The sequence below is a fragment of the Phytophthora cinnamomi genome (genome assembly GCF_018691715.1).
Source record: "Phytophthora cinnamomi strain GKB4 chromosome Unknown Contig14, whole genome shotgun sequence".
Taxonomy (NCBI): Eukaryota; Oomycota; class Peronosporomycetes; order Peronosporales; family Peronosporaceae; genus Phytophthora; species Phytophthora cinnamomi.
In genome coordinates this window covers 499369-523591 of record NW_027150947.1, presented here as the reverse complement: position 1 = coordinate 523591, position 24223 = coordinate 499369, and the positions used below count along the sequence as shown (strand labels likewise).

General features: G+C 52.5%; 3 protein-coding genes across 3 annotated transcripts; 2 read left to right on the top strand and 1 right to left on the bottom strand.

The window, feature by feature from the left end:
• Positions 1-896: 896 nt before the first annotated feature.
• IUM83_01094 (uncharacterized protein) lies at positions 897-1142 on the top strand (the record flags this gene model as incomplete). The annotated part of the gene is made up of 1 exon (XM_067924923.1): positions 897-1142. One exon carries the CDS (start codon positions 897-899, stop codon positions 1140-1142), a length of 246 nt encoding a protein of 81 aa, XP_067797755.1.
• Positions 1143-5012: 3870 nt separating this feature from the next.
• On the top strand, positions 5013-5801 carry IUM83_01093 (necrosis inducing-like protein NPP1 type; the record flags this gene model as incomplete). The annotated part of the gene is made up of 1 exon (XM_067924922.1): positions 5013-5801. The coding sequence occupies one exon, from the start codon at positions 5013-5015 to the stop codon at positions 5799-5801; it is 789 nt and encodes a 262-aa protein (XP_067797751.1).
• Positions 5802-18300: 12499 nt separating this feature from the next.
• IUM83_01092 (uncharacterized protein) lies at positions 18301-19906 on the bottom strand (the record flags this gene model as incomplete). The annotated part of the gene is made up of 3 exons (XM_067924921.1): positions 18301-18818; positions 19038-19109; positions 19861-19906. 3 exons carry the CDS (start codon positions 19904-19906, stop codon positions 18301-18303), a joined length of 636 nt encoding a protein of 211 aa, XP_067797748.1.
• Between the last annotated feature and the right edge of the window lie 4317 nt (positions 19907-24223).

The window sequence follows — 24223 nt, the reverse complement described above, 5'->3', positions numbered from 1 at the left end:
ACAGTTTTAGCATTTTTAGAAGGAACATCAATTTACAAACAATACAGTTCTCATTTTACCTAATCTAATTCACTTGGAGTCTTATCTGATTTATTGTGAAAAGCACTCAGAATGTCTAATCGGATAGTAAATCGGCTGATTTAGTGCCTTATTTACATACGGGAACCCTTATTTATTTCGACCCGTCCCTTATTTAGAATTTGGTACCCCTAATTATAATCGGTCTTATGCAGCATCTCGTCAAAGCTATTTTAGAGTCAGAATCGATTTGGTCTCTAAATAGGCTGAAATGTCAGCTCCAACCTCGGCATTCCGAGCAAGTTCGCACAAATAAATTCACCGAGCAAGCGGCTATGCAAACACTAGCCAATATATCAGTCAAAATAGGAGGAATCAACAGAACGAGCAGAACCAGCGTCCGTGTCGAGGACGCGGAGTTTCGCTTCGACCCAGAGGGCAGCTTTGATGACCTCTACGCGAGAGCGGAAGAGTGCATCGTAGCCACGCTAGCTGCTTTCGATATTAGAACGCTGCGCCCTGATACTAATCTCTACGCTAAGCCAAGTCAAGGCGCCACTCAGCAGGGCTGGATGGCTTCAACTGAGTCAAATTGGACTGCCGTTGTGGCCACCTTCCAGCGGCGTCGCAAGGACACAGGGCCACTCTGCTTGGAGCTATTCTCATTTGCTGTCTGGGAAAATCAGGCAGGCGATACAACGCGGCGACGAGCAACACGTAATCGTATTCAACAAGCTGCGGAAGATATCGACAAGTTCCTTGCAGAGCGACCCGACGTTCAGGTTGGTGTGATCGCTCGTACGCACTGGGAGATGACCCAAGCGCGTCAGCCAGCAGGGACTACCGTTGCTGTTCCCGAGACTGCAACGTTTCGGCAGATGCAACACCTGGATGCCGTGGGAGCTGCCAACCCTCCCGCGGACCGTGACGAGGCCGTGTTCCAAACCATGCCTGTCCGCATCAACGGCTCGACCGAGCTACAACTTACGTTTAACGTTCAGGGCCTACGCACCATATTCGGCCTGCCAAGCCACAACGCAATGGGCAGCGGAATCTTCTCAGCGTTTGTCCCGCCACCGGAACCCGAGGCAGACATAGAAGGCGTAGACCACCAGGAGGACTAGGAAAACAAGACACACTAACTTTTTCTAATGTTTTTACTCGGTTTTACAGCTTTGCTCCCTCGCTCGGCTCGGGGATGCACGAGCCCTGCGCTCCAGTACTTTCCTGGAGAGCCCCAAATCGAACTTGAGTACACACAACAAAGCTGACGCGCTGAAGCCGCTGATACCAGCTCCAAACCTCTGACGAAGCGCAGTCTGCAACTCTTCCATGTAAAAGCATGGGTGGACCTTCACATAGTCTGCAACGAATCGCTGGACGTGAGGGGGCTGTCTCGTCTTCTTTAATCGCTTACATGCCATCACGTGGCCGTTACGTTTGAACTGCTGATACCATCGAAGTACCGTTCGCGAGCTGATGCCGAATATGTGGCCGACACGCTTGCATGACACACCATACGCGTAATGCAGCACCACAGCTCTCCATCGAAATTCTGCGGCATGCATCGTATCTCCGCTGTCTCTCTCCCTCACCACTCTGTTCTGACAAGATGGCTTTAGAGCTCAGTTCCCAACTCCTGTTTAAGCCGACTTACTCAGATTAGCACCCACATTAACTCCATATTCAGCACAAATTACCACGTATCGTATTTGCTCACAGCCCTGATTTACATAGCTATACGGAGTGACAAAATCACCGGTTTTCACAATACTTGTGGATTCAAGTATAATTATAGACCTAACGCCTCCTCATGGACGTGGCGCAACGTGTATGTTATAGTAGTGAGCCAAAGTAGGCCCACTACAGTCCTTCATACCTGGTATGTCGTTGCGATGCTTGTACTTGTCAAATAATTCTTTATGACGTATTGCGCGCTTTGATGTATATTGCAAAGTGAGTTCATATAGTAGTTAGACAGAACTTCCTAACGTCACTTGGTCACAGAGGGACACACCCTGTGGCAGCGCATTCCAGCTCCTCATCACCAACCGCTCGTGCCGGATTATGTAGTACCGAAGTTGACGCGGCGTAGATTACAGTCGTGCAACTCTAATTCGGCAGGATGTACCGTATCAAAGCTGCGAAGCCACCAATTACAAAAGAAGACCAGAAACAGACGCTTCAGTGGAGCCACTGGAATTTATTACATTAACTCAGTAGAATTCCATGTCGATCTTTGACACAATACATGTACCTGTGTGGCTCCGGATTGCCTTCGTACACAGATCACCCTACCGATAGCCTTCAGACAGCCAGTTCATACATGTAGCAGAGAAGATTCCACTGGTGTGTGTGCAATTCCGCTGTGGAACATGTCGACCTCGGCGTCTTCCTTCTTGTAGTGGTACAGGTCTTCAGGCTCTTTGAACGAGGGTCAACGAGACGTAGGAGGATGGCTGACGTGTCGTGGCTTTGCGGTGAATCTAAAATGAGTTTTTGTATTGATGGCCCTCGCACCACGAATTGAAACGAGATCCAAGAGGCGTGTCATCATCCCTTGGGTTGAATTAGAGGTGCACGACTGTATGCACATGTAGGATGACGCGGTCACCTGGGATGTCGGTCGTCGCTATAGGTTGGCGGCGATGCCGGCGCGTCGTGCTCGGCAGCGGCGAGCTAGCGTAGCGGTTGTCTGGAAAATCCTCCACACGTGATTAACGTGATACCAAGGTCCAATTGTGCAAAAACAGGTGAGCACCACGGGTGCACAACTTTCCCCTCCTTGTGTTCAAGCGACAATACTTTGCCTCCGCACAAAAGTGTACAGGTGTCCTCGCTGAATCTGCAAAGGTGGGACAAAAAAAAACTGCGAGGTTACAATATCTGCACAGGTTGCGCATAGACGCTAATGTACTGCTTTTAATGAAGAATGTTACGGATCGACATAGCTGAGTTTGCGCTAGATACGATGCCAGAATGCATCCAGCAGTTCCTGATAGTGGACGGAGTTACAGCATTCCAAGCCTGTGACGCCCAACTTAAGGCTGTGTGGATTGAGATCTTCTCCTGCGGCAACCCTACTATATACCGGTCAATGCTCTCCTCGACCTTAATGCGCGTGAAGAGACTCTTGATGCACGCAATGATGCCCTGATCTAAGATATAATGTTTATTGTGGGCCTATCATTTTCTACCGTGATCTAGCAACTCGATGTTTCCCGCAGAGAGACATTTTCCCGCAATGATCTTACTAATTCCGTACATCTCACCAAACAGCTGTGGCAAATCTTGTGCACTGGCAGACTCCCGCACACTCTGTGTTCGCGGTAGATACTGTAGCCGATGGCAGTTGCAGATTCAGCGGGGACACCTGTAGCAGAGCGCCGCCGCTACCCGAAGATTCATACGATTCCTTCGAATATGATCCCACATTTTAGAGGATTGTTCCCGATCCGCAAACCTCAGTTCCTATTCCTGCATGTACCGAATGAATTGCTCGATTGCAGCCTACGGTTGCGTCACTGACCGAAGGTAGTAGTAAGCAGCTTCTCCATTTCGTTGATGAAGCATCGTTCCGGTTTAGCGCGCAAACCTGCCAGAGCCGTACTTCAATGCCATCGCATGGCATCTTGATGTTTACTTGTTGGTACAGTACAGCACACTAGGCGTGCAGTAATCGTGATAAAACATCGTGGATTGGCGAACATGCGCCAGTCCAAACAATGGTCGACAACGTACTGTAAGCGATTATTAATACTATGATAGTACCAGCAGTCACTTTTGTACAGAATGGCATAAACAACATAATTTATCAAACGGATGCCAATAGAGTACATGCATGTACGTGTATTCCAATCCTACTACTAGTATACATGTATCATGTAGTGTAACATTAAAAGAGTTGGGGGTGTCGGATATCGCGCTCGAGCAAGACTGACTTGGCTGCGGAGCTCTGCCGAAATGGAACTTACTAGGCCAGATAACGTTTTGCGAGACTGACAACTGGCAGGAAACGTTTCCCGTAGTTTCAGTTTATGCTCAAACTTACAACAAACGAGCCCTAAACTAACACCGTTTGGCCTGTTCCTATCCCTTCCTGTGAAAGAAGATGACATTCACGTATCATCTTAGCAGAGATTTTCCTGGTTTCCTGTAAAATCAGATAATGGTTGCGATCGTCTTAACCAAGTTTTGTGCACTTTGGGTGTACTAACTACTTCGAAGTCGTATTTCGTTAGGGTCAAGTGACGGTGCTCCGCGACGAGCGGGCCAAGAGGCTCTGCTGCTGGGCGGTCCAAGCAGCTCTGGCGATGGTTCTCCGCTGTGAGCGCCAATTCTGGTGCCGGTACTACGAACCCGTAAAACAGGCGAGAGCGCTAGTCAAATCGCGCATCGCAGAAATATATGGGATAAAGTATCGAGATAGTTTACGGTCAGTTTGGCACAGTTTTGGCCGAGCACAAACAGAACTAAGAACGTTTCTGTTTCAGTCAGTTTGCGACAGTTTAGCAAAACGTATACAGGTTTCCCCGCTGAATCTGCAACTGCCATCAGCTATCTACCGCGAACACAGAGTGTGCGGGAGTCTGCAGTGCACAAAATTTGCCACAGCTGTTTGGTGAGATGTACTGAATTAGTAATATCATTACTGGAAAATGTCTCTCTTCGTCTGTAGCGCAAACTCAGCTATGTCGATCCGTAACATTCTTTATTAACAAGCAGTACATTAGCGTCTATGCGCAACCTGTGCAGATATTGTAACATCGCAGTCTTTTTTGGTCCCACCTTTGCAGATACAGCGGGGAAACCTGTACAGGCCTAAAGCTTACCAAGGTCCCATCCTAAAAACGATCCTTCCCGTAACTTACCAACTGGCAAGGTGTCGTGGGTGTACAGTACAACCGACTCTCTTCTGCTCGTGACTGCCTCTAGCCAGCCAGCACAGCCACCGGAGACCCTTTCAGTTTCAATCCTCCTCCAAACTGCACACCATGAACGTGCATTCGCTGTTTTTCATCACCATTACCGCCGCCACGCTCAGTGTTGTCGTTGGCGACTCAATCAGCCACGATAAAGTGCAGCCGTTTGCACAGCCTGAACCCACCACCATATCCGAGAAGGCCGCCGTCAAGTTCAAACCGAGTCTCCAAATCGTCGACGGGTGCCATCCATACCCTGCTGTCAATGCTGCGGGGGAGACGAGTGGGGGTCTGAAGAAAACCGGAGAACCCGATGGAGACTGCAAGGGATCACCTCTAGGCTCGCAAGTGTACGGTCGATCTGTTTGGTTCAAGGATCTTTGGGCCATCATGTATGCCTGGTACTTCCCCAAGGATATGTACTCCTCCGGGGTCTTGATCACTACCACGAAGGGTCACCGACACAAGTGGGTAAGCGCCGTTGTTTGGCTTGACAACCCTGCTGTCGAGACGCCGAAGATTCTCGCCGTGTCGACTTCAGACCCGAATGGCGGATATCGTATTTTGAAGAACGCACCACCAGCGTGTGGTCGCCGGTCGTGCAATCCACCCTTCACTGACTACATCAACGGCAGCAGTGCCATGCTCGCATACGGAGAGGACTACAACTACGATGGTAGCTCGGTAACTACGACTACAGCGAGGAGCAAAGGCGAGCTTCAGGATCTCATCATGTGGGAACAAATGACCGGCGAGGCACGCAACGCTTTGAGCGGAACAAATTTCGGGGATAAGGCCAAGGTTCCTTTCATTGACGCGAACTTCAACGCAAGCCTCGAGGCGGCTCGTCCTTTCCTTTAAGTTTGACCACAGCAAAAGGGAAAATAGCTACAAGTGTTTCTACGTAGCTAGCCCAACATCGCACGACGCCGAAAGTAACCACAAGAGCGAAACATCAGACAAACCGTCAGAGTATCGCGCCAATACATGGTGCCTCGTTACTTTACAGAATACTTCACTGTAACGCGATGCAAGTCACTGACAGAGTACCGTAGAGAGCTTCTGCGATCAAACCAGCTGTAATCATTTCTTTTGATTTTGCTTTGGTGAGTGTTCATGCTTTAATTTGGGAGACTTTCAAAGAGGCTGGATAAATACTTCATGCCTGAAGATATCGTTTACCGTGACTCGTCCCTCATCAATATGAGTTGGTCTGACTTTAAGCAATGACGTAATGCTATCATAGGTGATGATCCAGATTATCAAGTGATATCCAACGTACTGTGACAGGCTACTGACACACGGGTGCCACCGCGAGTGCGCGATTGCCAATCACAGCCTCTATAGGTTTAATGGTTGGGACGGTCGCGACACTCGATACCGTCCCAACACTCAATCAGAGTCTTATATCCTACGCGCCTGTGCAAGCCGGTAGCGGCCTCAAGCCCGTTACACGGTACCTGCAAATGTCTTGTGACTTCATCGCACAATAGCGCTATATGTTCTGTTGTACGCCCACATGATCAAAACTTGAGACAGCGACACAGAAATCTGACAGACACAACGAATCCGGCAGACAAAGTCGTGCGATGTACAGTAAGGCCAATCGAACCAATCGAATCTGATCAGTAAATTTGGTATTTTGTATACCATCAGCTTTTAAGTACTTTGTATGAACTTCCGTGTGGTTTATGACACATTCTGTGTTTTTATGTGGTGTTAAAGTGCTTTTTCAATGGTGACACACGAATCATGTTAGAGCAACCGAAAATGCACAGTTGATACACAGAAAATCAACTAATTTCGGAAGAAAACGTGTCAAATCCAGCCAAATTGGCGACTTCATATCTGTAGATGTGTTTGCTACTCGCGCTTCCTGGTCCACCAGCCCTCTATGATGCACAACGTCTCACAGCTTTTGCCGACGGACCAGGAGTGGAACGTACGCTGGCGAGTTCCGCATGAATAACTACCTATTTGGCGAGACCAAGCTCATTATCGACAACGATAGCGGCACATACGCACCACCAAAAGAGGATCTCCCGCAGCTGAAGGCGCTTATCGAGAACAACGTCCCTGGAATCGTAGTGGAGGAGCTCGATCGTGAACATGAAGACTTGCAGCGAACACGCACGGAAATCCTGGATTCGTGGACGTCAGAAGCTGCGCATTCAGGGGAATTATTATTGGAGCAATTCCACCAGCGTTGATATGGGTACGCTCAGTCATCCGAGTTGTTTCGCAGTTCAAGGCTAATTGTTTACTGCATACTGTCTTGCAGCTTGACGAATAGTTGCCTCAGCTGCGTCGATATCCTTGGAATTACCGCGTCAATTACATATGAGCCAGTCACGCTACTGAAATGACGACCAGCCCATCGGGTGGACGTCTCGGTATCAACTCCTGAGTGTTCTGCCGTGCGCGTTCGAAACGAAGGATCGCCTGGTGGCCGCATTCACCCACCCGCACGTCGTCGTTGCTAGTCTTCTCTCGCTGCGTAACCCCAAAGTTCATGCAGGTTGAGGTAACGTGCTTGCGTTCCAGGCGCATTGGTCTATTCAGACAGACCCTGGAGACTGCTATGGTGACAAGCGCGCGTTGGCTGCTGGGCGGCTGCAACACCGTGGTGGAGGTGAAGTGCCCGCCGGTCCGCTGGGGGTGCTGTTGACCTGGGCTTGAGGGCTTCGCGGCCGTGTCGCCGTCGCGACCGCAGTGGCCGCGTGTTAGTCAGTAGGCAGCACTTGAAATTTCCCGGGCCGATTGATAGAATCGACCGAGCCCAATCGCCCGGCAAATCGACCGAGTTCATACAAATTTCTATATTACGCATTTCAGAACGATTTTATGGCGTTGCGCGCTGTAGAGTAGAATCCGAAGTGAGTTCATTAGCATTTAAGACAAAGCTCCTAGCGCTACTTGCCTTACAAGGAGGGCGCTGCTACATAGCTACATAGGAGTCCAGCATCACCCATTGGTGGTGATTATGCAGTGCCGCGATTGACGCGGCGTCGATTATGTAGATGTAGTGTTGACGCGGTCCTCGTGTGCTGTTGGTCCGGCAGCAGCATTGAGGTCTGGTGTGTCGCCGTCGTCTGCCCCCCAAGACGGCGCGCAACACTCAGTCCACCTTCGGGTCACATCTCTTTGTGCTGTAGCCATGTCCTGGTCGTGCACCCAACTTCAACGGCAACAGGGTCAAGTTGTATCCATCCCATGGAATTGACCATAATTTTGCCGCCAGTCACCGTAGGACCCCCAGTTTTATTTACTGCAACAAGGCAACAACATGCTCTTCAGCATACTTGGTCACGAGAACCGGAACGTCAAGCTGGATTGAGCAAGCGCGTTCCCAGGAATTCTCAATGACTTGCAGCCCGCGCCAAGCCACCAACAACTCGAGCTCACCAGTCGTGGCATTCATTCTGTGGTCAACAATCTGTCCAACCTCCAGCACAATGCCCTGCGGTGACACGTGCTCACGGACCTCTGCGGTCTCATCGAGATCGGGATCGTGGTAGAACTTCCGGCGAGAGCCATGCTCATCATACTCGGTAGGTGGCGGATGAGAATTGAGTAGGGAAGGGCCTTAACCACCTGGAAGGGCCCGACCCAGCGCTCGAGCAACTTGCTGCCCTGCAGACGCTGGTCGACGCGTGACCAGAGAACATAGTCTCCCTCGGTAAAGTTGCACACAGTGCCCTTCGAGCGGGCTATTGCTGCCAAGCGCTGGCGTTCACGGCGGTCTTGGACCACACGGTGCATCCCATGGAGGATGTGCCGAAGTTTGGCAACCGCCTCGCGCAGCTCCGCCTTTTCCATCGGCAAGTTCCTGAGCACCCGTTCCCTAGGGGCCGCCAGGGTATACCAGTGCGGACTGGGCAGGGAGTCCCATAAACTGTAATGGGTCCTCCATTTACATAAGTAGCTAGACATCCTTCTGATATTGCATAAGTAGGCATGGTCGACACACGACCAGTGTGTGCTGACTCGTCATCCTCTGATTGGCTGAAAGGTGGGGAAGCCAGACCCCACTGTCAGCCAATCAGCTGTCGACCTTTATTTGAGTGGTTCACATTAGTCCTAAGGACTCGCGCCTCGGTCTAATAATAAATCATAGTTGAATTTACATCGGACTTAATACTTAGTTCTCAGTCTTACTGAGAACAAGACGCTTCCTCAACAGCTAGGTGTAAGCCAGTGACGAGCATACACCAGGTCCGTAACACCTGGTAGCACTTTGTAGTCCTTCCCATGACTCAGTTCGAGATGAGTGAGAACCAGCCCGCCGGACCTCCAGCCATGACGCTGGAGCATGCAGCCTTCCCGCCATCCCACGTCGATCGAGTGGTAGGCGCTCCACCGTCTTGCGGCGGTGTCAGCAGAAGTGGTCGTCACGTCCCTGCTGAGCTCAGCGACCCCCGACCAGCATCGCCAAGCCATCCAAACGTTCATGGTCCGCGAGCTCGCCGAAGCAAAGCGGCGAGTACCAACTCCCTCGCAACCCTCACGGAACGACGCCGTGAAGATGGAGACCTCTTCATATTCTGGGACGGGCCCAGATCGTCTTGCTCGGAACCGCTGGTTCAGAGAGATTGATATCGCGATCGTCTCGAGGTTAATCGAGGCACCGTCGGTCAAGGTGAACTTCCTACTATCCCGCCACTCCGGCAAGACCAAGTTATGGGCCATCGGCAAGCTCGTCGTCGACCGACACGCACTCCCGACTCTGGAGACACTCCAAAGTTACCTTCGTCTCGCATTTGAACCACCACAAGACGAGTCACGTGTTCGGACGACGTTCTCCGCCCTCAAGCAAGGCAATATTTCCATGCGCGACTATGTCCAGAAGACACGCCACCTCGCTTCGTGCATCGTCACGAAGCCTATCGACATGGCGTCCCAAGTCCATGTCTTCGTATCTGGTATGCGCGAAGGCATGACGCGATACTGACTTACGCAGGCTGAACCCGCGACCCCGGAAGAAGCTTTCGCCATCGCATTACGCGAGGACTACGTGGTGCAATCGTCGTATGCAAGGCCAACCCCAACAGAGACTCGTCAGCCGGGTCCTGAACCCATGGAGATCGACGCCGTTGAGGCGTCGCAGCGTCAGCAATGGCCGTCCTCGAGGCGAGGACTGTAACGGGGTTACACGCACAAGTGGCTACAAGCCACTTGTCATTTTAGCAGATAAAATATCTGTTAAAAGTTTTAGATACTTCCTCACCTTGGTGTAAGTCACACCAATGGATACATTGAAGTGGGCCACCACAATGAGTGGTCCACACCTACCCAAAGATCCTATTGGTAGAAAGCAGCATCTTTCTGCCAATTTAGAGACGTGCATATTAGCGGGGCTCTGCCAGCCAGCCGCTTGCAACCCCTTTCATAGATGATAAACAGTTTTAGCAGATTTAGGAGGAAGATCAATTTACAAACAATACAGTTCTAAATTTACGTAATCTAAGTCACTTGGAGTCTTTATTTTATTTATATTATACTTGTGTACTCAAGTGTAATCAACTCAACTTATTACTTTGTACTTACACTTCCTCATACACGTAGCGCAACGTGTAAGCTAAAGTAGTGAGTCAAGTTAGACTCACGACATCTGGTAGCACTTTGTAGTCCGTCTAACGACCGACTGCTTGACGTTCGTAAGAGGTGTACGAACGCGGAGCCGAGAACCACATGAGCACGGAGGTGCCCATGGAGAGCTCCAACACGCCTGCAACGCATGTTGCACGCGCCGACTGCCCCCACCTGTCTGACCCAGAGTGGGGAGCCCTCCAACGACTGTCAACAGTCATTGGAGAAGCGGCGATAGCTACGATGCTGCGTACGATATCGTCGACGGAGCAACATGGTGTTGCTCTACGATTCATCACGAAGGAGCAGCGTGATGCTGCTTCCTCAGTGACGGCGTCGTCAGGGACGACACCGCGTGCTCAATCATTGAAATTGAGCGTAAGCAATTACGTGAGAAGAGAGGGCGAGCCTCTCCTCCGGTGGTTGTCGAGCACGACACAGCCATAGCGGCTCGACGCATCGTCGACCCGCTGTCGAAGGTCGCGTTCGCCATGTACTGTCTTGGCGGACGCGTAAGGAGTTGGGCGTATGGGCGCCGACTCTCCGATCCTACGTGCTTTAGCATGTATGGGACATTCAATGAAGAACTCAGGCAGGCGTTTGAGCCCCCGTACTTGGTCTCGAATATCGTGTCCAATCCGATAGACGACGTGGCCAAGGACGTCGCGTTCATGAAGGGATTAAGAGATGGCACTGTGAAGACCTACCTCTTTCGAGAGTACATGAGTACTCGCAACCACTCTTACACTGCAGGAACCGTTTAGCCTACGACAGGCTAAACTGCATGCGAACCTACCGAGGCCGCAACCACACCCGGTAGTGAAGACGGGAGGTCCGAACCGATGGACCTCTCGAATGCAACGGCTGCTGACTACCAACAGCAAGGGGGCAATGGGCGATGCTTCCGTTGTGGAATGATTTGTCGCTTTGCCAGGGAGTGCACGGCTCCCGTGCACTACAATGGTGGCTGTCGTGGCGATGCCAGGCATCGCCGCGGACCAAAAAAAAAAAACGTGAGCATCCAGTTGGCGCGGGGCGCCGTACTGGTAATGCAGTCACGCGTGCCGCCATTGCACACGAGACACGGAGGAGCTCATCCCCCAGTGAGAATAGCTCTCGCTGCAAGAAACAAGATGACAGGCCGAACCTAGTCATCCTGAAGGTTTACTCGAAGGAAGCGAGTGACTCTCTTCGAGCTTTGGTAGATTCAGGCGCGTCGAACAATTTTGTTCGACTACAGAGCCTGCCGAGACCTAACTTCGAGGAGGTAAATGTACCTCGAAGTCTTCTGGAAGTGCGACTGGCAACAGGTGCCCCGAGAAGCGCGTCGTGAACGTGCGCTTCTCGTACAAACAACGAGTGTTTCTCGAACCCTTTATCGTCCTGGACCTGGACGATAAGTTCGACATTGTTATGGGCAAACCACGGCATGATTCGGTAATAGACTGGACGAAGCGTACGCTCGTGCGCTTCGGTCGCGGGACAGAGAGCGATGGCCCTGTTACCGCAGCGCACGCACCAGCAGGTGCGCACGACTCGCCAGTCGAGACAGCGCTTAACGTCCGGGCCCGAGATGCTACAAGAACATTCTGCCGAGCAGACAGAAGCGGTGACGCCGGGCATCGAGGCACGGAACGTCCTGACGCGGCCCTATACTGGGTTCCAGTATCGGGAGATGGAACTCGCTAATCCTCCGACGACGGCGTCGGAGTTGACTTCGCTTCCAGCCATGAGCTGGAAGCGCTTCACACGCGACTTGCACGATGGACGCATCGAGCAGGTCTGCGTTCGTTCGAACAGCGAAAGAACGAAGAGCGAGAGCGAAGAGCTGAGACAGCTCTTCATGGGAAGTACCACTGAGAGTGAAGACACTCTCAGTGCGAAGACGAAGCGAGAGCGCTTCGAGGAAGAAGGCTGGGACTCGCTGAAGTCGAGTCCCTATTACGAATTACTGAGGGAGTACAAAGACGTACTCCCGGAAGAGATTCCTGCGAAGCTTCCGCAGGATAAGGGCATTCCGCACGAGATTGATCTCGTGCAGGGCACGAAGTATTGCGTTACGCGGCAGTGGCCACTACCGCGAGAGCAAGTAAAAGTAATCGACGACTTCTTTGAAAATAGTCGCAAAGCACGACAGGTGCGGAAATCAAAGTCCCCGCACAGTGCTCCGACGTTCTGTGTCAAAAAGCCACAGGGCGGATGGTCCATCGTTCATGCCTACAACAAGCTGAACGATGCGACGGTACCGGCGCAGACGCCGATACCACGAAAAGATGTTATCATCGATTCGATGGCCGGGAACTCTGCTTACAGCGCTCTCAATCTACACGACGGATTCTATCAGATCCTAATGCGTGAGAGTTATATTCCTCTAACAGCGGTGCGCACCCGGCGGCATCCTTTGGGAGTGCCTGGAGAAGCCACAGGGGCTTAAGAACGCTCGTGCGACCTCGAAAAGGTGCGCGACGCGCTTGTTGGGCTCGGTCCACGACTTCGTGCAGAGCTACGTCGATGAAGTAATCATCTACAGCCGGGTTGTGGACGGGAAGTCCGACGTTGAGATGCACAGAGTGCATCTCCGGAAACTAATTGCGCTTATGCGAAAGCATAACCTCTACGCGAACCTGAAGAAGTGTATCTTCGGGGCGAGCGAGATACCCGTCCTCAGGTGTCTCGTAGGGAAAAATGGTGTTCACCCTGACCCGGAAAAGGCCAGAGTGACTAATGAATGGCCAACGCCTTCAAGTGTCAAGGAACTGAGGCAGTTCCTTGGCTTGGCCACGTACCTGTGCAAGTACGTGGAGGATTACGCTGGCAAGATCCGCCCGCTGTCACAGCTTCTTAAGAAGGAAGCTGTGTGGGATTGGACAACCGATTGCCAAAAGGCATTCGATGCAGTCAAGCGGGGCTTGACTGAGGCGCCGATCTTGGCAGTGGCTGACCAAGTTAGACCATTTCACGTCGTGTGTTTTGCATCCGACTTCGCGGTCGGATGTGCGTTGATGCAGCACGATCACGAGGGCCGTGATCGTGTGGTCTACTACCAATCGCGTCAGCTGAAGCCAGCTGAGCGCAACTATCCGGTGCATGACAAGGAACTCCTTGCCATGAAGTACGCACTCGCAAAGTTCCGAGTGTATTTGCTTGGGAGTAGACCGTTTGTGGTCTACACCGACCATGCATCACTGCGCACCGCAGTGAAGTCACCACACATATCACAAAGAATGGCGAGATGGCTCTCATTCTTTGCGGAGTATAACCTCCGGGTCGAATACAAACCCGGAAGATTGAATGTAGTGGCCGACGCGTTATCACGTCGGCCAGACTACGCAGAAGCTGCTGACGTCAATGCCATTGACGTCACGCGATCGAGCAAACCCACATCGTCTCTGTTGGACGATGTGAAGGCCGCGTACGCGCACGACGCGGACACGAAACTCTTGCTGGCCTATGGCACAGCGCCTTCTGACAAGTCCCGTCAGAAGCTGCCCAAGCACCTTCGTGCGCGTGCACACCGCTATCGGGGCACGACGGACTGCTTCTTTATAATGCAGTCGACGACAACGCGGATCGCGTTGTCGTGCCAAATGACCATGACGTGCGACTCAGGATCATGTACGAATACCATGATGCCCCGACTGCGGGACATCTCGGACGTGAGAAGACATACGTTCTTCTCACGCGTGACTTCTACTGGCACCACCAGTATAAGTGGGTGCGCAAGTACATCCGTGCTTGCGAGGTATGCCAACGCGTAAAGCCTACGCCATTCGCGCAGGCTCCTTTACAATCACTACCGACTCCGTCGGAGTGTTGGAAGTCCATGTCTTTGGACTTCATCTTTGGTCTTCCCCCCGGACAGCGGAGGGAACACCGGTGTTGTGGTCTTCGTCGACCGCTTCAGCAAGATGTACCATCTTGCTGCGGTGCCGGCAGAAGTGACCGCGAAGCAGACGGCCCGTCTGTTCGTCAACATGGTGTTTAAACACCATGGCATGCCATCCGACATCGTGTCGGACAGAGACCCGCGCTTCACAGCGCACCTGTGGCAAGAAGTGTTTACACTTCTTGGGAGCCAGCTTTCAATGTCGACTGCGGATCATCCGCAGACGGACGGTCAAACCGAGCGCGTAAATCGCGTGCTCGTCGACATTTTGAAGAGCTACGCTTACTTGTTCCAATATTGGAGCGAATTCTTATTGATGGCAGAGTTTGCCATCAACAATTTAGTACATGCCTCGACCGGGCATACACCGTTCTACGTGAATGCCATGCGGCGTCCACGTCTATCGAGTTTACTCGGAGTGATGGCTCCCACTTTAAGTGGGGGGGGATCTACGACTGCAATACAGCAGCCGCAGAAAACTGCTGACACTTGCACAGTGTCAGCTGCAACAACGAACAAAACGCATGAGTCTGCGCAGGGCGCAGACTCCTCCAACAACAAGGACAAAGACCACGGGTCTGCGCAGGGCGCAGGCACAGCGAAGAACCACGCAGAGGCCGGGCCTCTAGCAGAGAGCGAGCTGAATGACTTCAGCTCGGATGCAATCAATTTCATCACCAAAAGACAAGCCGTAATCCGGTTTGTCCAGGATGCAATAGCAGCTTCTGTTGATCAACAGAAGCTGAACGCAGACAATGTGGGCAGAGGCAACACAAATGAATTCAAAGTTAGTTCATTGGTTTTGTTAGCTACGCAAAACCTGCCTAAACATGCAGTTTCGGACTTCGGAGCAAGCAAGCGTGCTCCGCGCTTCATCGGGCCGTTCACTGGGTTGGCACGGCACGCCAACGCTTACACGCTAGACATACCGTCTAGCATGCGCCTCCATCCGACCTTTAACGTCGGACGGCTGAAGCCATACCTGCAGCACGAGCCATCTAGCTCGGCTGACCCGAAGCCTCGGCAGGAGCCGAGGCAGAAGCGGAAGCCTTGGCCTCGGCGACGAGCAGCCTCTCCTCCAGCGCGTCCGCGCGCAGGAGCAACCCCTTCATCTAGGTCCCCAACTCGACCTGGATATTCGAGGCGGTCTGCGAGCCCGCCGCAACTTGGGGCTTCTGGTTCGCCAGCTCCTGCTTCAGGGCGGCGAACTCAGCGCCCTGCAGACGCTCCACGGCGGTCACCCGGTCGTGGAGAGACGTGTACTGATCAGCCCGGGGCTGATCATACCTGGGGCGTGTTCCCACCCCCGCCACCGCCGATCCGTGACGCCCGCGGCTCAACCCGCTGGATTGTTGAGCGGATTGTTGACCATAGTATCCCGAAAAGGAACCCTCAAGGGGCTCGTTTTCGTATTCGTTGGAGAGGATTTCCTCCCCATCCAGATACATGGAAGCCGCGGTACGTCTTGCTGGAGGACGTTCCGGAAATGGTGAGGGCGTACGAGGAGCAGTACGCGCTGGCGCAGCGGAAGTAACACGAGCGCTGCGATCATCGCTAGCGCCCGAACCCTCACATGCTAAGAACTTAGCACGGAGCTATTTGAGACTCTCGGGCACACGAAACGACGTGTACCCGTTCAGGTCACGGTCGCTCAAGCGGACCGCGCCTGGGAAGTACTTCGTGCACTGACAGCCCTCGGGCACAGCGCACGGCACATTCGCCTCCTCCGCAGCAACGTGGAGTTGCTCCAACTTTCCACGCTTCGAGTTCGTCTCGAAGCGATCACGCGCTGCTTAATCCGATCACGGTAAGCACTCGGTTTCTTGTAAGCACTCGGTTTCTTGTTGAAGTTTTCAACAAAAGCGTTCCAACTTTGACAAAGTGCCTGCCACTCGGGCACTTTGATGCGAGAAGATGTCTTCTTGCTTTGAAACCATCGGAGCTCACGGAAGAGTCCGGTGTAGTAATCACGCCTTTGATGCGTTTCCGCATCAAAGTGCAGCTCAGCTACCACGGCGTCATCTTTGATGGTGCTGCATACGTACAGCGGCACCTCATTCGGAGGTACCGAGTTCCCATACCGGTCCGCGATCTCGGACGCGGACGGCATGCATGGATCGTGCGCTGCAGGCGCAGCGCGCGGAGAGCCTTGAGCTTTGGAATCACGCGCTGCAGCTGCAGCGCGCGGAGTACTAAGAGCCCCAGCGGAAGCGAGTGGGGTATCACTCTCAGTTCGTGAACGCTTCGAACTCGAAGCGTCCGATTCGTCCCCTTCACGTGGGCGAATGTTCTTGGCATGAGGGTCGAGCGATTCGCTCGACACTGAGTCTTTACGCTTTGAGGGCGAGTCCTCCTCGCCCTCCATGTCTTCATCGTCGTCGTCGAAGTCGACGACGTCGCCATACTTCGCCTTCTGACGCTCGAAGTAGTCATCGATGGAGAGATGACTCCCCACCGACTTCGAGGTCTTCTTTTGAGGCGCGCTCATCGTTGAATGAGCGCGGGTTTCTTATCCAAACGCGGAGAATTGACGAACGGTCAATTCAGAAGATTGACGTGCGGAGACCCCGCGCGTCTAACCTTAAGGGGGGATGGTGTAACGGCGTTACACGTACAAGTGGCAACAAGCCACTTGTGAATTTAACAGATAGGATATCTGTTAAAAGTTTTAGATACTTCCTCACCTTGGTGTAAGTCACACCAATGGATACATTGAAGTGGGCCACCACAGTGAGTGGGCCACACCTACCCAAAGATCCTATTGGTAGAAAGCAGCATCTTTCTGCCAATTTAGAGACGTGCATATTAGCGGGTCTCTGCCAGCCAGCCGCTTGCAACTCCTTTCATAGATGATAAACAGTTTTAGCAGATTTAGGAGGAAGATCAATTTACAAACAATACAGTTCTCATTTTACCTTAAACTAGCTACTTGGAGTCTTATCTAAAGTTAAATTATATTTGTGTATTCAAATATAATTAACCTAAGTAATTACTAAGTACTTACGCTTCCTCATACACGTAGCGCGACGTGTAAGCTAAAGTAGTGAGTCAAGTTAGACCCACTACAGAAGCGGTCCATCACGATCAGCCCCATCCCCCGCTTGTTCGACTCAAAAAAATCCAGCAAATTCCTCACTACAGCAGCTGGACCAGACTGCATAACGGCCTTGTGTACATCGCTTTTATGTTGCTTCTTGCCGCAGTAGACTTCAAAGCTGTCGATATTCAGTTTAAATAAGACATAATTGTAAGTTTAAACTCCATAGTGCAATATTAAAAACTCACAAAACCAAAAACAATCTTACCATATGCAGTACGCGGTGACCGCACTACACAGAATGAAGAGCTTCGTGCCCCACTTGTGGGGCTTGTCCTTCAAGTACACCCGCATTTTGTCGAACGAAGATCGACTCGGCAACACTGCTTCATCTGACGATGGAGCGACGTAGCCTCTGGCAAAGGTGCGCTGAAGTACTTCTACGACCTTGCTGAGCTTCCAAGCGTGATCTGTGTGAGCCCAGGGGTCGATATTTGGGATGAAATGGAGATTTCGAGATATATCGATAAACCGATCACTCACCAGCACCGAACCGAAAGACCCACGGGAGATAGCGCCTGAATCGGTGGTCTCTCAATGGTTAGAAAGCTTCTCGCGGTTTGGCGCAATCGCTCTTGCAATCAGCAACCCAATGAACTGACTCAGCTCGTGCGGCATGATGGGTGCCATGGCTTCCTTTTCCTTTTGTATGTCGCGCCGTGACTTCTTTGGCAATTTGTAGTTGAGCCGTCGCTTAGCTCGATAGCGGCGGTAGGCTTCGTCCACCCGAAGAGGGAGCATCTCGCGATGATTCTCGTTGGAGCAGGCTGTAATGTGCTACCACAGCACTACCGGCATGAAGTAGAAGAATAAAGCCACTGGCAAGTCGCCCCTTCGCAGTACTTCAGCGGTAACCCCGAGAAAGCTTGACGAAGGCCGGGGCAGCTTCCGGTATCATAGACAGGCTCATACGGCGTCATGAGATAGTCGTATGTGTCAGGCTCGACGACATCGTCCCACCCCATCGCAGCCATGTCTCGCAAGACGTCGTTTTTCAGATTGCCCGCTAACACTTCGTCCTCCCCGCCAATTCGAGACAGAAAGTCCTCCGCAAAGTGAATGTCTGCTGCAACGTCTTGCTCGGTCTGCTCTGGGTCGTCGACGACGTCATCAGGAACGCAAACATCATCGGCATCTTCGCCCGGTCCATACTCCGCATCATCTTTTTCTGTTTTATCGCCAGATTCCATCGAACCAAACTGGGACGCGGTCTCCCCGTCAGCCACAACATTTAACGCGTCACCGCTGTCAGCCAGTACCACCGTACCGAGTGAACTGGCTTCCGCTTCGTCGTCATCGCCATAATCTACAACAGGAAAATAATAAAATCAGCATGCAGCGTAATATTCATCGTAATATGCAGCATAACATTCATCATACAATGCAGATCTAGCGACAGCATAAAATGAAGCTTTTAAGACAGCTTACCACGTTCGCGATCACTGGATTCGTACGCAGCGTCGACCGACTCGTTGCCGGGTTCACTGTGTCGTCGGACGACACGTTGTCAGAAACAGATACTTACGAATCTTGGACGTAAAGCGGCGCAGGTAGAAGATACGCTGCGCGTAGAGGTCGTGGTGGCGTACCGACCAGCCTTTGTTATCAAATACACTTTAGTGTACCAACGTAGACCAGATATTTTATGTCCTGTCTATCGGAACCGAACGATTGAATGCAGGGAGGAATCAAATACAGAGTCTACAGTATTGGATGTTAGCCTCTGCTACAGCCCGGAACATATCGTCAAAATCATCGTCCAGGCTGAAAGCACCTACCGCCTTACCGGTATCTAGACATCCTCCACTGAGAACTTCGTCCAATTTAGCCGCTGGCAGCTCAGGACAGAAGGCTTGGTAGTCTTCTCGATATCATTGTAGGCAACAAAATGGTCGAAGACCTCTATGACGCGGGGAAGGATGAAACAGTGTGCGTCTTCGCCTTACGATGGCGTCCTTTTGAACGTCGGCGCTCAGCGCCGCGCTGCGTGTGAGCCATCGGATGGCAAAAATGAGCTCCGAAACATACCGTTCGAGGCCTGTATGTGATAACAAAGGGTGCACCGAGGTCCTTCCCGTGCGGGCTCTGATTGGCTATATCACTGCTGAATGCCATAACAAGTAGAAGGTGATAACAAAGGTTAGGCGGTAGTCGCCATCGGACAAGAACTCCGAGCAGGCGAGCGCAGCGCAGGTCGCTTTTCTCTCGCCCGACCTGAGCTTTCACTTGGTTGAGTTGTCGGAGCAATCGCAGTGCGATCTGGATCAGCTAGCGGTACGCCAACTTTGGTAGCAGAGGTTTGTGTTGCAGTTACCTGACTTGTGGCTGATCGGATTGCAGCAGCTTACGTTGAAGCAGGAACTTGAGTTCCTGCTGGAACTTGAGCTTCAGCATCCGGGGCGAGTCGTTCTCGAGCTTCGACTCTTGCAATATCGGCGGCGTAGTTCAGACGCACGATTTCAGCCGCGGCAGCAAGCGGCACGTCGCTAGGAGCATTACGGCGCGTAGCACCTTAAGCGAGACTTGAGGCAGGAGCTCGAGAACCATTCCAAATCACTACGCAAGCGCACAACATAGACTAGAATAATAACAATAACAATATATACCCATTGAAACATGCCGTTTGCGTAGTATTCCAGAACAGTCTCCTCGCCCCGCAAGAATTTAATGCCCTCCGTCCCGCTTGAGCTATCGCCAGGCCGGATATAGATGTACAGGTTGTCGAGACTGCGCCGCAGCGGTCACTTGCGTGTCCATCCCTTGCTCTTGATCTCACGCCACACCGACTTGAACGGGGGATCGCGGCCTCTGACTTCATAGTCGCGAACAACCTTCCCGATTGCCTTCACCATTTCCAGCACCGACGACTTGATCTCCGACCACGGAAATTCTCGAATGAGGGAGATTTTGAAAAGGCGGGAGAGTCGTCGATCTGTGATCCACGCATTCGGTAGAGCCGCTGAAAAGTAATACAGATCAGTTGCAGTTTCCGAGAAGCCTGTCACAGTTAATATTAACCCTTTCGCGAGCATAAGGGATAAACTATAGTATACAAACTTAAGACTGAACGAGCCAGCCAGTCGATCTGGGGCTGATACCGGGCCAACCATGGGATACCTAGGATGCAGTCAAACGCGTAATTCATCTCGATCACGAGAAAGTCATCATTGCTGTGAAAACCGTCGAACGTGTACGTCAACGAGACCTCGCGCCGCGCGACGCGGCGAGCCTTGCCGTCAGCAAGCTTGATTTCCACCTCGCCCGGACCATTCCGGACGCGAACACAATCGGGGAGTACCGACAGGCACGACGCGCGGAAGAAGTTGTTCGTCGCACCTGAATCCAGGTGCGCGCGGAGAGATCGCCGGGGGCGCCGGCGACAAGCTGACTGACGGTGACAAGTCTCGAGTCGCCGCTGGCAGTGGTGGCATTGAAGTGTGCATGGAGCACGGGGGGGGGGGGGGGGGGGGGAGGCTAGGAGGTCGGTCTGCCACCGGTGGACCCGGACCTCCGTTCCAACGAGTAGGGCACCCCGCCCCTACTGATCCCGGCCGTTTTTTGGTTGCGCGGCCGGGGTTGCCTCGCCGGACGTGGAATGCTCCACGTAAGTAATGTCCAGGCCACCGGCACCGGAAGCAAACCATCGGACGGTCGTCTCGGCTGCTTCGTCCTTGTAGTGGGTCTAACTTGACCCACTACTTTTGCTTACACGTCGCGCTACGTGTATGAGGAAGCGTAAGTACTTAGTAATAACTTGAGTTAATTATACTTGAGTACACAAGTATAATATAAATAAAATAAAGACTCCAAGTGACTTAGATTACGTAAAATGAGAACTGTATTGTCTGTAAATTGATGTTCCTCCTAAATCTGCTAAAACTGTTTATCATCTATGAAAGGAGTTGCAAGCGGCTGGCTGGCAGAGACCCGCTAATATGCACGTCTCTAAATTGGCAGAAAGATGCTGCTTTCTACCAATAGGATCTTTGGGTAGGTGTGGCCCACTCACTGTGGTGGCCCACTTCAATGTATCCATTGGTGTGACTTACACCAAGGTGAGGAAGTATCTAAAACTTTTAACAGATATCCTATCTGTTAAATTCACAAGTGGCTTGTTGCCACTTGTACGTGTAACGCCGTTACACCATCCCCCCTTAAGGTTAGACGCGCGGGGTCTCCGCACGTCAATCTTCTGAATTGACCGTTCGTCAATTCTCCGCGTTTGGATAAGAAACCCGCGCTCATTCAACGATGAGCGCGCCTCAAAAGAAGACCTCGAAGTCGGTGGGGAGTCATCTCTCCATCGATGACTACTTCGAGCGTCAGAAGGCGAAGTATGGCGACGTCGTCGACTTCGACGACGACGATGAAGATATGGAGGGCGAGAAGGACTCGTCCTCAAAGCGCAAAGACTTAGTGTCGAGCGAATCGCTCGACCCTCATGCCAAGAACATTCGCCCACGTGAAGGGGACGAATCGGACGCTTCGAGTTCGAAGCGTTCACGAACTGAGAGTGATACCCCACTCGCTTCCGCTGGGGCTCTTAGTACTCCGCGCGCTGCAGCTGCAGCGCGTGATTCCAAAGCTCAAGGCTCTCCGCGCGCTGCGCCTGCAGCGCACGATCCATGCATGCCGTCCGCGTCCGAGATCGCGGACCGGTATGGGAACTCGGTACCTCCGAATGAGGTGCCGCTGTACGTATGCAGCACCATCAAAGATGACGCCGTGGTAGCTGAGCTGCACTTTGATGCGGAAACGCATCAAAGGCGTGATTACTACACCGGACTCTTCCGTGAGTTCCGATGGTTTCAAAGCAAGAAGACATCTTCTCGCATCAAAGTGCCCGAGTGGCAGGCACTTTGTCAAAGTTGGAACGCTTTTGTTGAAAACTTCAACAAGAAACCGAGTGCTTACAAGAAACCGAGTGCTTACCGTGATCGGATTAAGCAAGCGCGTGATCGCTTCGAGACGAACTCGAAGCGTGGAAAGTTGGAGCAACTCCACGTTGCTGCGGAGGAGGCGAATGTGCCGTGCGCTGTGCCCGAGGGCTGTCAGTGCACGAAGTACTTCCCAGGCGCGGTCCGCTTGAGCGACCGTGACCTGAACGGGTACACGTCGTTTCGTGTGCCCGAGAGTCTCAAATAGCTCCGTGCTAAGTTCTTAGCATGTGAGGGTTCGGGCGCTAGCGATGATCGCAGCGCTCGTGTTACTTCCGCTGCGCCAGCGCGTACTGCTCCTCGTACGCCCTCACCATTTCCGGAACGTCCTCCAGCAAGACGTACCGCGGCTTCCATGTATCTGGATGGGGAGGAAATCCTCTCCAACGAATACGAAAACGAGCCCCTTGAGGGTTCGTTTTCGGGATACTATGGTCAACAATCCGCTCAACAATCCAGCGGGTTGAGCCGCGGGCGTCACGGGTCGGCGGTGGTGGGGGTGGGAACACGCCCCGGGTATGACCAACCCCGGGCTGATCAGTTCGCGCCTCTCCACGACCGGGTGACCGCCGTGGGGTGTCTGCAGGGCGCTGAGTTCGCCGCCCTGAAGCAGGAGCTGGCGAACCAGAAGGCTCAAGTCGCGGCGGTCTCGCAGACCGCCTCGAATATCCAGGTCGAGTTGGGGACCCAGATGAAGGGGTTGCTCCAGCGCGTCCGCGTGCTGGAGGAGAGGCTGCTCGTCGCCGAGGCCAAGGCTTCCGCTTCTGCCTCGGCTCCTGCCGAGGCTTCGGGTCAGCCGAGCTAGATGGCTCGTGCTGCAGGTATGGCTTCAGCCGTCCGACGTTAAAGGTCGGATGGAGGCGCATGCTAGACGGTATGTCTAGCGTGTAAGCGTTGGCGTGCCGTGCCAACCCAGTGAACGGCCCGATGAAGCGCGGAGCACGCTTGCTTGCTCCGAAGTCCGAAACTGCATGTTTAGGCAGGTTTTGCGTAGCTAACAAAACCAATGAACTAACTTTGAATTCATTTGTGTTGCCTCTGCCCACATTGTCTGCGTTCAGCTTCTGTTGATCAACAGAAGCTGCTATTGCATCCTGGACAAACCGGATTACGGCTTGTCTTTTGGTGATGAAATTGATTGCATCCGAGCTGAAGTCATTCAGCTCGCTCTCTGCTAGAGGCCCGGCCTCTGCGTGGTTCTTCGCTGTGCCTGCGCCCTGCGCAGACCCGTGGTCTTTGTCCTTGTTGTTGGAGGAGTCTGCGCCCTGCGCAGACTCATGCGTTTTGTTCGTTGTTGCAGCTGACACTGTGCAAGTGTCAGCAGTTTTCTGCGGCTGCTGTATTGCAGTCGTAGATCCCCCCCACTTAAAGTGGGAGCCATCACTCCGAGTAAACTCGATAGACGTGGACGCCGCATGGCATTCACGTAGAACGGTGTATGCCCGGTCGAGGCATGTACTAAATTGTTGATGGCAAACTCTGCCATCAATAAGAATTCGCTCCAATATTGGAACAAGTAAGCGTAGCTCTTCAAAATGTCGACGAGCACGCGATTTACGCGCTCGGTTTGACCGTCCGTCTGCGGATGATCCGCAGTCGACATTGAAAGCTGGCTCCCAAGAAGTGTAAACACTTCTTGCCACAGGTGCGCTGTGAAGCGCGGGTCTCTGTCCGACACGATGTCGGATGGCATGCCATGGTGTTTAAACACCATGTTGACGAACAGACGGGCCGTCTGCTTCGCGGTCACTTCTGCCGGCACCGCAGCAAGATG